This window comes from Pseudopipra pipra, chromosome 3 (genome assembly GCF_036250125.1).
Source record: "Pseudopipra pipra isolate bDixPip1 chromosome 3, bDixPip1.hap1, whole genome shotgun sequence".
Lineage (NCBI taxonomy): Eukaryota > Metazoa > Chordata > Aves > Passeriformes > Pipridae > Pseudopipra > Pseudopipra pipra.
Window position 1 is genome coordinate 17,582,952 of NC_087551.1, and position 14,901 is coordinate 17,597,852.

The 14,901-nt window shown below is 41.5% G+C and overlaps 1 protein-coding gene across 5 annotated transcripts in view; it reads left to right on the top strand.

Annotated features, from left to right (window-relative positions):
* Positions 1-929: 929 nt before the first annotated feature.
* The window catches only part of TMEM63A (transmembrane protein 63A), a 32,979-nt gene continuing 19,007 nt past the window's right edge, over positions 930-14,901 (top strand). For 2 of the 5 annotated variants that reach the window (XM_064648071.1, XM_064648070.1), the window contains exons 1-10: positions 930-1,071; positions 2,914-3,110; positions 5,324-5,403; positions 6,934-6,997; positions 8,179-8,216; positions 9,342-9,484; positions 11,908-11,959; positions 13,169-13,277; positions 13,661-13,731; positions 14,506-14,586. In XM_064648071.1, coding sequence (XP_064504141.1) covers positions 945-1,071; positions 2,914-3,110; positions 5,324-5,403; positions 6,934-6,997; positions 8,179-8,216; positions 9,342-9,484; positions 11,908-11,959; positions 13,169-13,277; positions 13,661-13,731; positions 14,506-14,586 — 962 coding nt within the window. In that variant the 5' untranslated portion in view covers positions 930-944. Of the gene's footprint in view, positions 1,072-1,897; positions 2,237-2,913; positions 3,111-3,208; positions 3,296-5,323; positions 5,404-6,933; positions 6,998-8,178; positions 8,217-9,341; positions 9,485-11,907; positions 11,960-13,168; positions 13,278-13,660; positions 13,732-14,505; positions 14,587-14,901 lie in introns of those variants that run through there. The other 3 variants (XM_064648072.1, XM_064648073.1, XM_064648074.1) reach the window with 3 other exon arrangements.

Sequence of the window (14,901 nt, forward strand, 5' to 3'; positions counted from 1 at the left end):
ACCTAAAAGGGGCCAAGAAGAACGCTGGAGAAGGACTTTTACATGAGCAGGTAGTGATAGGACAAGGGGGAATGGCTTTAAAGTGAAAGAGGATAGGTTTAGACTAGATATTAGGAAGAAATTCTTTATTGTGAGGGTGCTGAGGTGCTGGAACGGGTCTCCCAGAGAAGCTGTGGATGCCCCAGCCCTGGAAGTGTTCAAAGATGGGCTGGATGGGGCTCTGAGCAATTTGGTCTCGTGGAAGGTGTCCCTGCTAATGGCAGGTGGGATGGAAATAGATGATCTTTACGGTTCCTTCCAACCTAAACTATTCCATGATTGTATGACCGTAGTGCGTAGCCTGCTCCACTTGTAACTGTACACTTGCCCACTTTATCAGATTTGGAATTGTGAAATCTCTCTGGAAACCTCTTTTTCTAATTTTTTTTTCTGGGGGGGTGAGGGTGCAGTAGAGTGGTGCAGGGGGCGGGGGCTTATAAAATGCTCTATTTGGTTCTGGTTTTAGTTACTCGAAGGTGCTACAAGGTCTCCCCGGAGCCTCCCCTTCTCCAGGCTGAACAGCAGCTTTCCCTGTTACTTGGGGTTATTTGGGGGTCCCTTCCCTGAGGGAGGCACTTGAGGGTCTAGGAGCAGAAGGCTGGAGAGGCGCAGGGGCAGCAATACTCCGACGGGAGCAGCCAGAGACCCTTGGGGCCGGGAAGGAGGGAGCTGGGGCAGCAGGGAGTGAGGGCAGCAGGGAGCGGGGGCAGCAGGAGGCGAGGGCGGCGGGGACTGAGGGCGGCGGGGACTGAGGGCGGCGGGGACTGAGGGCGGCGGGGACTGAGGGCGGCGGGGACTGAGGGCGGCGGGGACTGAGGGCGGCGGGGACTGAGGGCGGCGGGGACTGAGGGCGGCGGGCCGCTGACCGCTGACAGCCGGCCCGCTGGGGGCTGGCCCGGCCACGCATGCGCGGATCCAGAGTCCTGTTGCCGGGGATCCTAAGTTTGGGCCGGGACCGCCCGTGCGGTGACGGGACGGGACGGGTAGAAGGGAAGGGGAGGGGAAAGCAGAGGAGAGGCCGCCCCGGCGCAGGTAAGGGAGGGCGGGAGCGGCGCTGTGCGTGGCTGCGGGGACGGTACGGGACGGTACGGTACGGGATAGGAGGGGAGTAGGCGAAGCGAGCCGGCGAAGCGAGCCCGGGGCCTCCGCAGAGGGACCCCGGCCCTCGGCGGGCTCGGGGCGGGCAGCGCCGGCGGGGCAGCTCCGGGCCGCCCCCTCCCCGCAGGGGGCTGAGCCATCCCACCCTCCTGCTGGAGCTGAGGGACCGGTCCCTGCGCCAGTGGCGAGCCCGGGGCTTTCCAGTGTGTGCCCGGGAAAACCGGCCCTGCCCGCCCCGGTTCCACGCCCTGCGGGAGCCGGGAACGCTGCCGTGGTCCCGGCCCAAAGCGGGAGCCGGTTTCCCGTGTCTGGACCCCCCTTGCTGCTGCACAGCCCCGCCCGTGGGAGGTCTTCCCCTGCCCTTTATCTTCCCGGCAGCTGGCTTGCTTAAAAATAATGGCTTTCGATAATTGGAAGCCGGGTCTGATAAACTCTGATAAGAGCCCATGTGTTACTTACGAGCTCTGCGGTTGTGCTCATTTCCAAAGTCTCTTCGAAAATGTCTTCTCTTCCGCCAGCACTAAATTTCAGCGCTTAGAAAGCAACGGCACAACTTTCGTGTGGGATTTTTTTTCCCCCCTCTCTCTTGTTTTTTTTTCTGTGATAAAACACATCGGTTGGGACAAAATTTCTTCCCTAGCGTGTCGCACAGTCTAGCATTTAGTAAATGCTTTTTTGAGAGGAGTATTCCATGCTGTTTTCCTGCTGTTTGACAGGAGAATTTGTAGTTATTTGTATTCTTGTTTTGTTTTGTTTTCAGTGTCCAGAATAGTGCTGTCGTCAAAGACATGTGCATTCCTCTTACAGAGGCATGGTATCCCAAAAGTAGTGTCCCGGGACCTGTGTGATGAGGACCTACGATATTTGCTTTTGAAGGATTCAGTTTTTTGGGGGAATGGTTTCCTTACGAATTTATCAGTCAGAAGTCTGTTCTACATGAGGCGCTACATGGGAATCATCAAGTTAATGAGATCCATGAAAAGAAATATTTGAAGTGAGAAGCCCCAAAATTAAAAAGAAATTGCCCTCACTATGCCAAAAAGCCTTTTGTATCAATAGGCAAATCTTGTGTGTTCTTGTTACTACGTTCTCTGAGCAGGTCGGTTGACTAAAGTGAGGTAGATGACTGTTCTCTTAGAAATACTGTTTGTCCTTTCTTGTTTGTGATATGCTGTAATTACTGTGCTGTTCTTTCAGTCAGATTATTTTGAGAAAGGAAAATCACACAGGATTTCAAGAACAGAGAGGACCATATGTATTTGTGTAGTAGTTCTTTTCTATTTGTCAATAATCGCAAGATTTTGACATTTGAATACAAAGTTCACAATCTGGTGCATTCACATGCTCATCAACTAGGCACAAAATCTTCAAACTGCTGTTGGTGTAATATCTAATGCCCTCTGTGTTTCCCAGAATCAGAATCCAGGCTGGAATAAGTAGTTTGATGTTATAGATTAAATAATAGAGAAAGTTTTTTGAGGGGGAAATCTTCTGTAGTCTTCCTCAGATGTCTATAGAGGATGTGGTTTGTTAGATGTCTGGAATTCTTCACTGGGCACTGCTGGTAACTGAACCTGTCAGTTATTGCGAAATACCTTACATGTGAAGGGGAAAGGTTGTCAAAGACACCTTCTCTTCTGAAGTAGTTTCGTGCTTGGATCTTCCTGCACTTGTTATACTTGTAATATTAGTACATCTCACGAGTACCAACCAGGCTTTTCACAAGGTTGTTTCACCTTTTCATTTCTTTTCTTTTTTTTTTTTTTTTTTTTTAAGGGAAAGACAAAATGAACCCTTTCTTTTTTCTGGGTTTTGGACATTCTCACCTGGTCCACTTCCGAAATAGAAGTGAATTTTTCAACTCAACAAATGAGACCTACTGCTACAGCACTGCCCAGGGCAGCACGGTGCTCCAAGGAGTAACTTTTGGCGGAATCCCGACGGTCCTGCTGCTTGATGTAACCTTCTTTTTTGTAAGCCCAGTTTGTGTTTCTTGTATTGAAAATACTTCTGGCCTTTTCAAAAGTTAAAATTTTCAGAATTCTCTTATTTATCAGGTTGGGATTTGTTTCTGAGAGTCTTCAGAATGAGAAATGAGCTACGGCCATCCTGGGAACATCAGAGCACTTTTCAAGTGTTGATAAATGTTTGCATACAGGTGGGATGACAGTGTTACTGTATGTTGGACGTGTAGATGTAGGGAGAGTGCAACATCTGTATATGGAGTCCTGGTGAGCTTTGTGGTGGTAGCTTAAATTTCTATATTTTATCTTAACTGCAAGAACATTTGGGTTTAAGTACTGGGTACCTTTCCAGGAAGGGGACACCATTGCTAACTTGATTGTTGTTCAAAAGGTAATAAAGTGTGGAAAATCTGTCATTTCACCAACTTTTTTAAAATTAGATTTCTTGAAGCTGTTGAGGAACTAGTGTACTGATCAGCTCAATTCTGACAAAAGGCAGAATAGGATGAGTTGCTGTCTGGAGCTCCAGGACAGGCCTGAGACTGCAATAAAACTTATGGTTATTTCTGTAAGTTTGGCCTTGGTCTTCAGTCCCCAGAAACAGGGATGCAGACCTGCTGCAAAGTAGCCTGATAAATGTGTTTGTGGTAGTAAAATCAGACCAAAAGGATGACATAGTTCCTGAGTTCTAGAAAGCTATTGTAAAGAAACTTAAAGTACCTGTGTAAGGTTGGAGCTGGTAGTTCTGTAGGAATGTAGAGAGTGTTCCTAAAAGTTACATAATGGGATTCTTTGCTATTGATTTAGCGTATGCAGCATGCTACCATAAATCCATTTTCTGAGGATGTACGTTATTTACAGCTCTCTGTGCCTCATGGCACAGCATTTAGTTGAAGTGTTTGGAGGGACTTTCTTTTTTTAAAGCTGTGACTGAATTTTAAGACACTGAGTCTCAGCTTAAAAGTTCCTTGCTGTTGAACTCTGGTCTCCAACAGCATAAGGTAGAGAGTTATAGGTAGTGTAGAAGGCTCCTCTCTTCTTCAAGTACCGAGTACTGCAATTTATTTAGCAACTCTTGTATTTCTATTTTCATGACACATTTAATGCAGATCCCTTTAGTAACTGTCAGCTGATGGATTTCTGAAGTAGGCTGGTTTCCAGAGGAAGTGAGTTTTATATATTGCATTCTCTTCACATTTTTGTCTGGCAATCCCTCCTCATAACTGTAGAATACTGTAGCCAAATATTCTACAGTTGTCACAGAGTCTAGAGAACTTTCCTGCTTGCATCAAGTTTAATGGTCAGATGAAGGAGGAAGATAATTAATCTTCCCTGTTGGTGGAAGGCTCTCATAAGAAGGTTGTATTCATTGTGAAATGTGGAAATTAGCTGTGTAATCTTGATATGTAGATAATCCTGACATGTGTCCTGGCTGCCCGGTTGGTATTTGATCCCAGTAAGTTACATCAGTAACACCACTTTCTAGCCAAACAGGTATGGAATGTAAGAAGAACTGGAAGGTGAGGGCATAGGCTACATATGCATAGAAAACAGGCCTTGTTACTTCAGCTTCGTTGCTTTGTGTAGAGCAACTTCTTTCTTTGAAAAAAAAAAAAGAAAAAAAGAAATGTATCTATGAAATACATAATGATGGGGTTTTCTCCTTGTTTTCTTAGTCACTTTCAAAAAGAGAAAATACGGGAGGAGATTAAATAATACATTGCAGAGATCAAATATAAGTTACTGGGGTTTGAGAGTTATAATAATATATTACTTTGGATAAAAATAATTCTTACACTTGCGAAAATATTTGAGCTCCCATCAGCCTGTTTACATCACTGTTTGAAAATCAAGTAAAATTGCAAGTCTCCCATCATAGTTCTGGCCATTAAGTGATGAATAATAGTAAAGTGTGTGCATGAAAGTTTTTACTTCTTCTCAAGTGCTACTTGCTCCTTTTCCTGTCATAAACCTTCATGCACTTGCAGTTCAGAACTAGTTTTGCATGCAGTTCTCCTCCTTTTTAAATTAGAACAGGAAGGCAGATGTCCTGATCCTTTGATCCCTGATGTGTTGGTCTATAGCGTGACTGGCATGTGATGTGTTGGCTGGCATGTGATAATTAATTTAGGAGCTAGGACAGCATTTTTTGACAGTTCTTATAATAATTATTATGAAATAGGAAAAATAAATATTCAGAAGTATTTCTTTTTATTTTGTAGATTTTAATATTACTGTTTTCCATTATAAGAAAGAGATTCTGGGACTACGGTCGTGTTGCTCTGGTGTCAGAAGTTGAAAGGTAAACATGCTATGCAATCAGACTGATTTGTTGAAACCTTTTGGGGAATGTGGAAGTAAGTACAGTAAATGGCTTAAAAGAAGTGCATTTGTATCAGTTAGATATGTTTGTAATCACATGCACATGTTTGTTAAAAATGTCCTCACGCTGCTTTGTGTGAAACACATCCCACTCACAGAGTTAGTTTGTGGTTTCAGTCAGAAGTTGTGTGTCTGCCATTGTCATGAATTTCATTCTGCATTTGTGAGTTAAGGAAGTGGAGGTAAGAAAATAGGCTGCTTGTCTGCTAACGTGGTGCACACTGATGTTTGCAGTGTGTTTCTGTGATAGAAGGATGCTGTTTTGTTTATCTTGGCTCAAGACTTATATCTTTCCCAGAGCTCCCTGTGTAGCCTGCGCCATAAAATTTCTGAAGGATTCAAAAATAAAAATATATCACTGCAGATTTCTGAAATTCTTCACTGATTTATAGTAATACTACAAATGAGCTTTTGACTATTATTTTTTTAAGTATTTTTTTTTTCTGCAGGGTGATTTGTTGTGATGTTTAAAAGCTAAGCTATCTATGAAGTGGGTAAACTTTTGACAGTGAGCCTCTTCCTGGTATTACTGTGTAACCAAGTTGTGGTAAATTCACAGCTGAGCAACAGCAGAGAACTCAAAGGCTGTTTTTAGGTGTAATCCATGTACAGTTGTGAAATGGAGATGACGTAAAATAAGATGGGCAATAACTGAGAAGTCTTTAATCCAGATAGCTCGGGCAGCAAGCATGAAGGTGCTCTGGCATAGACTTCCACGTGGGCTGTGGAGGCCCTTGAGCAGTCAGACACCCAGGAGCCCATGTTATTGTCCCTGCTGGACTGTGACCTGAGCCAGCCAGCCAAAATTATAGATATACCTGTGAATGCACTCCATTTTAACATGTGTTGTCCTGTAATTATGGGCACATCACCATTGCAACATTTGATTGGTTTTTTTTAGCAACAAACTGAAAACAGGTACTCTGCTATTTTTGAGGCCTACAGAGTCTCTAAATGTTTCTGGCCTTGTTATGGAACTCTTTGTGTGAGGAAGTGGCCTTGCAGGTGAGGGATTTAATTGGGAGGAGCAATTCTGACTAGTGGCTCTACGATGGAGCAAGAAAGGTGGAGGAAAAAGAGGCGATGTCTTGTAATGAGGAAAGTCTGAACAGGAAGCCAGCTTACAAATTTGATCCGTGCTAGGCTCCAAACCTGTATTGCACTCTCTTACTTTACTGCAGTTTTAATATCCTCATAAAATGTTTTCTTTCCAGTTCGGTTATGTGCTCTCATGTCAGGAGCTCACGTGCCCTCCCTTTTTAACATAAGACATACACAAGTTTCTGTAATTATTAAGGCATATGCTACAAGCTGAAAACCACAGCTTTCATAAGTGAAAAAGTGGGTTTGTAGTCCTTCCCTAGTTACTTCAGAGTTCTTAAAATGGAAATAATTCTGCAGAATCAACTGTTATTAAAGATACTTAAAAGCATCATTTAATGTGTTTTAGTGAATCCACATACAGCCGATTGTCAACATCTTCATCAATACCTGAAGATCTTGAACATGATAAGGTAAGTATTTTAGAGTTTTGATAATACTTTTTAATGGAATGTGCTCTAATTTGCCATTCCATGTAGCCCAGTGAGCCAGTCATTAAACTGGAAGACCATCTATATGTAAAAATTAATAAATTCACATTGCAAATAATACCTAGTTGCTCTTGATAGTACATTGTTTTCCTCACAAAGTTGAGAAAACTGGATGTGAGTGTGAGGCTGATAATAGTGCTCTGTACTCTTAATAATCAAACTGGTTTGGAGTGGAAGATAATTTTTTGACTAAACTTTTAATTGCTTCCTCCACGGCCTTTCTGGAGTCTTTGAGCTGGTACATCTCTGTGCTTTTGTGTTGCACCTTCAGAATGTACCACGCAAGAGTTGTCCAGGGGTGGTAGCCTACATTTCAGCATTTTATACATTCATCAGCTTAATATCTAGCCTTGCAACTAATTATTTGTGTGAGCATGAAAAGCATACTAGTGTCTGATCAGGATTGCTCTGCTATTTGTGTAGTTTTCTTCATCTTTTTAAAACCCTAAAGCAACCTTAGCGGTTGAATAAAATGTCTCTATTTAGTTGAATAATGTTCACTTGAAAGAAGAGGCCTTTTGAGAGGGAAGGTTTTTTGAACCATACTGGAACAGTCAGTGAGATGTGCTCTCTGCTGTCCAGTTTCATAGGAGGATTTGTAAACCTAGATAAGAAGCCTTTCTGTTAATGTAATCACAGACTTGTTTCTAATTACTGTTTAACTGATTAACTTGTATTAGACTCATGGAGCTTATCCTTGAAATTGGAGAGTCTCTGGAAATGGTTTTGGAAAAATAATCACCTCTCCTGCTCCAAAACAAACCATTAAAAAAATTCTTTAGAAGCCTCAATCTTAACTTGTGTTCACTGGGATTTGGGCAGACTTGTATAAATTTAAGAAGCCCAAGCGATAAGTGTGAAAGTAATTAAAAAAACCCAACTCTTAAATACTCTCTGAAGACAGACACATTAAATACCTTGTGAAAAATATGTAGAGTATTAGGTATTTTTCTGTATGTTTCTAAATGATGGTTTCAGAGCAACAAACTACCAGCTTTTTAGGGAAGAGATTGCTTTTATAGAAACTCTTCTCTTTATTATACAGATTAGAGACTCTATTTTTTCCTAAGTTAGCTCCTAAAAACTTCTTTCTTTATTTGTAGGGGTTTTGTTCTTGGATGACAGCTGCTTTTCGAATGCAGTAAGTATATGAAACAGAAATGGTCAACTGTGGTTTGCTTTGATCTTTTTTAATTAAAATGGTGGTTTTCATTAAAAAATGTTGGGGTTTTTTTTAGATAGATAGAATTTAATACAAGCGCTTATATAGGTGTGTCTGGTCAGGAGAGAAAAGAAAATGAAAACAAGGTCAACTTATGGGAATACTTTTCCAGGATATAGTTGTCCTGCTAACAGCCCAGGGACTTCCTGATTTTGGGACAGTGTGTGAACCTAAGTGAATCTATGGGATTTACATGGATTCAGAGCTAATAATTATGCTCTAGACTTTTCCTCTTCAAAGAGTACCTTGTGGGTGTTCCCCTGTTTGAAAGCCCAAGGCTCCAGGCAGGAAGTGGGATTTCCCTGCAGGGGTTTCTATGGAGAACTGGTGGTTTATTTGGGGCTGGATTGACTAACTAGGAAAAGTCCATCCCACTGTTTCCCAGAAACCAGCTGTTAGAGATGTGATGTTCATTCCCTGTATCTCTTGGGTCTTAGTAGATCATGGTGTTTAAAAATCAATTTAGAGCTTGGGTATATTTAAATAAAAAAGAGGTGGGAATTCAGCCTGTCTTTCTCCATTTTTACTAGTTCAGGTCCTTCCTTTTCCTTCCTCTCCTATTTTAATGATTGATTCTGCTGAAAGTGGAGAGATGGTGAGAGTTAATTCCAAAACCTATTATATCTTCTGTTAACTGAGTGTCATAAGGGTAAGGTGATTCTGTTGTAATTTTCCTTGTGGGGAGCCTTTACTGCGATGAGTGAATACTTGTCACAGCATGATCTTAAATTTTGAGAGCTAGACTTGTGACTATCATAAAACAAGAGGTCACAGAAAATTACTTTGTCCTCTTTTAGTCTGATAAAAAAAGAATTCCATGTCCTTCCATCTTAAGTTACCTCGTGTTAATTTTTATATGGTGATACACAAGAAAAGACGCTTCTGGAACCTGAAATTATGCATGCAAGGACACAGCCATGTTGAAAACCAGTAGGGACTGATGGGGATGTCACTGGGTAGACTGAGAATTTAGTGTATGGGTATATAAACCATCCCCAAAGAGACTAAGCAGACTGACCATGTGCTTTTCTGTCTGTGGTGCAGCGATGACGAGATTCACGAGAGGTGTGGTGAAGACGCCATTCACTACCTTGCCTTCCAGCGCCACATCATCTGCTTGTTGATTACTGTCAGCATTTTGTCTGTGTGTGTGATATTACCTGTCAACCTGTCGGGTGATCTCCTTGGTAAGAATTTTTTTTGTTTGTTTGTTTGTTTTTCTGAGAAGAATTTTATGTTTTTATATCATTGTAAAAGCTTTTAGTTTTTCTTTTTTTTTTTTTTTTTTGGTAAACTTTATAAGGTGGTGTTGTGTTTTCCCACCTGTAATGGGTTGACTGTGGCTGGATGCCAGGCACTCACTGAAGCTGCTCTGTCACTCCCCTCCACAAGTGGACAGGGGAGAGAGAACACAGTGAAAGGTTCCTGAGCTGAGATAAGGGCTGGGAGAGATCACTCACTGGATACTGTCATGGGCAAAACAGACTCAACTCAATTAGCTGAATTTATTAATAACAAAATCAGAGCAGGAAAACGAGAAGTAAAATAAATCTTAAAAACACCTTCCCCCCACCCCTCCCTCCTTCCCGGGCTCTACCTTCTCCCCCCCAGTGGCGCAGGGAGGTGGGGAGTGGGGATTATTGTCAGTTCATCACACGTTCTGCCACAGCTCAGGGTGAAAAGTCCTTCCCCTGCTCCAGTGTGGGGCCCTTCCCATGGGAGACAATTCTCCATGAACTTTTCCAGCATGGGTCACTCTTCCATGGGGTGCAGTTCTTCTGGCACAGCCTGCTCCAGCATGGATGCTCCACAGGGTCACAGGTCCTGCCAGCAAACCTGATCAAGTGTGGGCTCCTCTCTCCACGGGTCTGCAGGTTCTTGCCAGGATCCTCTCCAGTACGATTTTCCACGGGTTCACAGCCCTTTCTCAGGCATGGGCTCCTCCATGGGCTGCAGGTGGATCTCTGCACCCCCATTAACCTCCATGGGCTGCAAGGGCACAGCTGCCTCACCATGGTGTTCACCATAGGCTGCAGAGGAGTCGCCTGGAGCACCTCCTCCCCCTCCCTCTCCACTGACCTTGGTGTCTGCAGAGTTGTTCCTCTCATGTATTCCCACTCTGCTCCTTTCTGGCTGCAGTTACATCTGCACAAGAACTTTTTTCTCCTTCTTAAATGTGTTATCACAGAGGTGTTACTGTCATTCCTGCTTGGCTTGGCCTTGGCCAAAGGTGGGTCATCCTGGAGCCAGCTGGCATTGGCTCTGATGGACATGGGGGAAGCTTCTAGAAGCTTTGCACAGAAGTGACCCCCCCTCTACCAAAACCTGGCCAAGCAAACCTAACACATCCCCTCAGTCTGATGTGAAATTTATATGAATACAGGGTGTTCTTTAAGCAGTTGCCAGAACACGTGCAGACATAGATGGCTAGACTCAAAAGGCTCAAGGCAGGATTAATTTTACCTATGCCCTCTTACCTGGTGTTTATCTAGGCACTCATTGTGTTTTTTATTGGTGATGATTGCCAGTGGAAACCGTTGTCACAGCCGAGAAATCTCTTTCTAGTATCCAGTCTGAACCTCTTTTGCTGCATTTTAAAATCACTTTTTTGACCTGTCACTGGAGATAATAGATTATTCTTTTCTTCTTTGCAAAATCCTTGTAGCTGCTTGAGGGTTATAAATTCTTCTGGGCTTTTTCCTCTTTTTTGTAAACCAGACCAATTAATTTGGTCATTAATGAGAAATGTTTTCCATTTGGCTGATCATAAAATCATCAGCCATGACTTGAATTTTTGTTTCAATCTATCTGGACTGTCTCCTGTTGTTCCTTTCTGTTTTGTAAAGCAGGAGAGTACAGCTTCTGTTTTTCTCCACTAGCTTCTGTGATCCTAGGAAATACAGCTGAAAAACAAAGTTTTAGTGTCTCTCCCTTTTTTCCTCCCCTTCCACTGTAAGTTGATTTTGTGCATTTGCAGTTCTTTCAGTTGTGATGACTTAACTTGAAATGTGGTTTAACAATCTATGCTAGAGGATTGTTTACCTTTCCAGATACACTTACCTCTTTTTCCTTTGTGAGCATTTACTCAATTTTCACTCACTTGCCTTATCATTTTTTTTAAATACTTGACAGTTTAGAGAAATAATGTCATATAAACTCTCTCATTTTTGACCTTAGCAAGGTTATCAGCACTGTTCTGTCAACACTGAATTAATGCAGCTTAAAAGCCTGAGATAAGAAATCAGTTAAGATGGAAGAAAAATGTGAAGGAAATATGTTCAATCCCTAAACAGTGTTGTTAATGGACATGAAAGGAGACTGAAGGGAGAAAGGGAACTGCTGCAAAGATGTACTGTTCAGATTTTTAAAACAATCTACTACTTCTCTTCATGGTTTGAACGTAGTATAGTCCTGGGGCTTTTTTTCCTACTTTAAAATGCAATAGAGTAAACCAGCATTGATTATGATTCTGAATCTTTTTATCAATGAACTTGCTCAGCATTAAAAAGAAATATATTACCATCTTTAAAAACTAGAATAAAAGCTGACTTTCTGATAGTTTACTGTGAATGTTGCACCAGCAAATTATGCTAATTTTTTTTGTTCTTAGATAAAGATCCCTATAGTTTTGGAAGAACAACTATAGTGAACTTACAAACTGGGTAAGTAAGTCTTGCAGAGTACCTTTATGCTTGTGTTAGTTTGCTGCCACCGTCTCTAAACACAAGAATTGACACTAGGAGGGTGGCTCCTGGGGTCAGAGTAACTTACTCACAACTTATTCACACTTGATTGACTGAAACTGGGATATGTTCTGCTTCAGGCTGTGCACTTACAGTGCTGATAAGAAATCTTGAGACTTGGCTTCTACTCACTCAGCTCTTACTTCTTACACCACATGTTTCTTTTGGCTAATGACTGCACATCTAGTGATATTATTTTCAGAAATTTCCACCTTAAAAGAAACCATGTTTCATGGTTTCATAAAGGAATGTATGAAATGTAAAGAAATGTTGCATAAAGAAAGTAAAGCTGACCGCTTTACTAGAATGTGTAACTTGGATGATATAAATTCCCTTACCTTAGATTTCTGTGTGTGCATATCTCTCTAATCTGAGATTGCAATTAAAATTGTTTCTGTGTGTTTTAAAAACAGTCTGTAAAATAGTTGAAATACAAAGCTGTATAAGTCTTCTGGTTTATTACTTGATCAATCCACATCCATCCATGATACAATGTCCAATAAAGTTTCTGCCAATGCACTTTGTTTTTATAACCATGTTATGAAACTTAGTAACTAGTAGGGATTTTTTTGCTTGCTTGGTGCTTGGTTTTTTTAATGTGCGAAATAGGTTCCTGTATTTTGGGTAAATTATAATTATTAAGGCTCTTCACAAAACTGAAGAACTGTTCACAGAACAGAACATCTCTAAGCTTTGAAGAAGGAGCTATCAAGGATAAGAATTTATGTTGAGGCTGTTTTCAGCTGTGTTCAAGGAGAGTTCAATTATGCACTCAGCACAGTAAATAATAAGGCAAATTAAAACCATTTTGGCAAATAGCATCATGTGTGCTGTTGGCCATCTGGCTGGGAAGGTGCCAGCCAAACACTTCCTAAATATGTCCATGTCATAGAATAACTATTTTCTTTGTAGGTTAACTACCCACAGAATAGTATGATAAGCAAGTAACTCTCCCTGTTGGCTGTCCAAGGCATCTGCATAGGCATGACTGACTACCAGTAACTACTTTTTTTTCCTGTTTTGTGTTCAGTGAAAGGTTCTGATCTGATTAGCATTTTGACAGCTACTTATATCAGTTGGACAGTTGGTTCTTCCTGTTTTTCATATTCATAACATTTTGTCTGACAGCAATAATCTTCTTTGGCTGCACACCGTTTTTGCTGTTGTTTACCTGATTCTGACTGTTGTCTTCATGAGACATCACATGAAGTATGTCACATATAAAGAAGAAAACATAGTAAGTTTCTGTACTGGGCTGAAGGAAAACATAGAGCATATTTGCCAGTGTATAATGCTAAAAAAGCAAATTGCTGAGAGGCTCCTGTGTGCTAGACTGTGACATAAATGTGAAGGAATTCACTGAAAGCAGTGCTATAGTGAGTCAATTGTGAAAATGGAAGGAGAGGAGGGGTTTGGGGAAGGATTTGTGAAATTTTGCTGTAACCTATTATCAGTGTAGAGGGTGCTGTCTTAAATACATGCAGCTCCCACCAAAAACAAAATTTCCTACGTTTTTCTCCCCTCTACCACACAGCTACTTGTGCTGTGTCACTGCCTTCCTTATATTCTTGTTTTCTGTGATGTGATTTCTCAAAATTTGACTTGCATTTTCTCTCCCAGGTTAAGCGCACGCTGTTTATAACTGGTATTCCAAAAAGTGCCAATGAAGAGATAATACAAAGCCATTTCACGTAAGTTCCATACTTGAGTAGTTAGAATCATAGAATGGTTTGATTTGGAAGGGACCTTAAAGGTCATCTAGTTCCAACCCCCCTGCCATGTGCAGGGACACCTTCCCCTGGACCAGGTTGCTCAGAGCCCCATCCAATGTGGCCTTGAACCCTTCCAAGGATGGGGCTGGAAGTCCACAGCTTCTCTGAGCAACCTGTTCCAGTGCCTCCAGTGCCTCACAGTAAAGGATTTCCTCCTCATATCTGATCTAAACCTATTTTCTTTCAGTTTAAAGCCTTCTCACTTGTCCTATTAGTACATGCCCTGATAAAAAGCCTCTCTCCATCTTTTATAAAAAACAGGAGATTTAAAATTGTCCTAGTAGTTTTACCTGACCAAGCAGATATGTTTTTTGAATTTTGCACTGTTTAAAATTCATGTTATAGTATATCTGTGTTCTAAAAGCATATCTTATTCCTTAGCCAGTGCTGAGAAAAGACTATATTTCAGTGAGGTTAGTTAGCTGATCTTAAAATCAGAAGATAAGACAGTGGCTGTACTGTATCCACACTTTCCATTCATGCTTCCACATGACCTTTACTTGAAATAATGCTGTGCATCTCATGTTAAAGTAACTTTCAGTAATGTCTCTCTGGAAGTCTCTGCTCTATGATACATCATGCAGAAATCAAATGACTGATTGAGATGTCAGTTAGGTATCAGTGGTGCTCTTTGAAACAGTTTCTTCGTTGTACTTTTTGTTCTTATTGTTCCCATGTGCTGCTTCCTTTCAGGGATGCCTACCCAAGCTGCACTGTGCTGGAGGTCCAGCTGTGTTATGACGTAGCCAAGCTTATTTATCTATTCAAAAAAAGGTACTTGTTTTTGTAATCTACATGACTTTAGCATAGTTATACAAATGTTTTGCTAGTCCTTAATGAACACATACCAGCAGTACTAACCGTGCACATACTAAGGATGAATTCTGCTCCTAAAGTTCTGGTCTGGACTTCAGTTAGATTCCGTTGTGGTTTACAGTGAACTGTGGGGCTCAGCCCATCTCTTGTGGGTGTGATATGTTGTGTGTTGCATAAGGTAGGTTTTGACTGGCTGATTATTTCTGTATGTCTGTATATAGTTAGTTACTTATTGTCAGGCAGTACAAAGTGAAAAACTGAATTATTAAATTA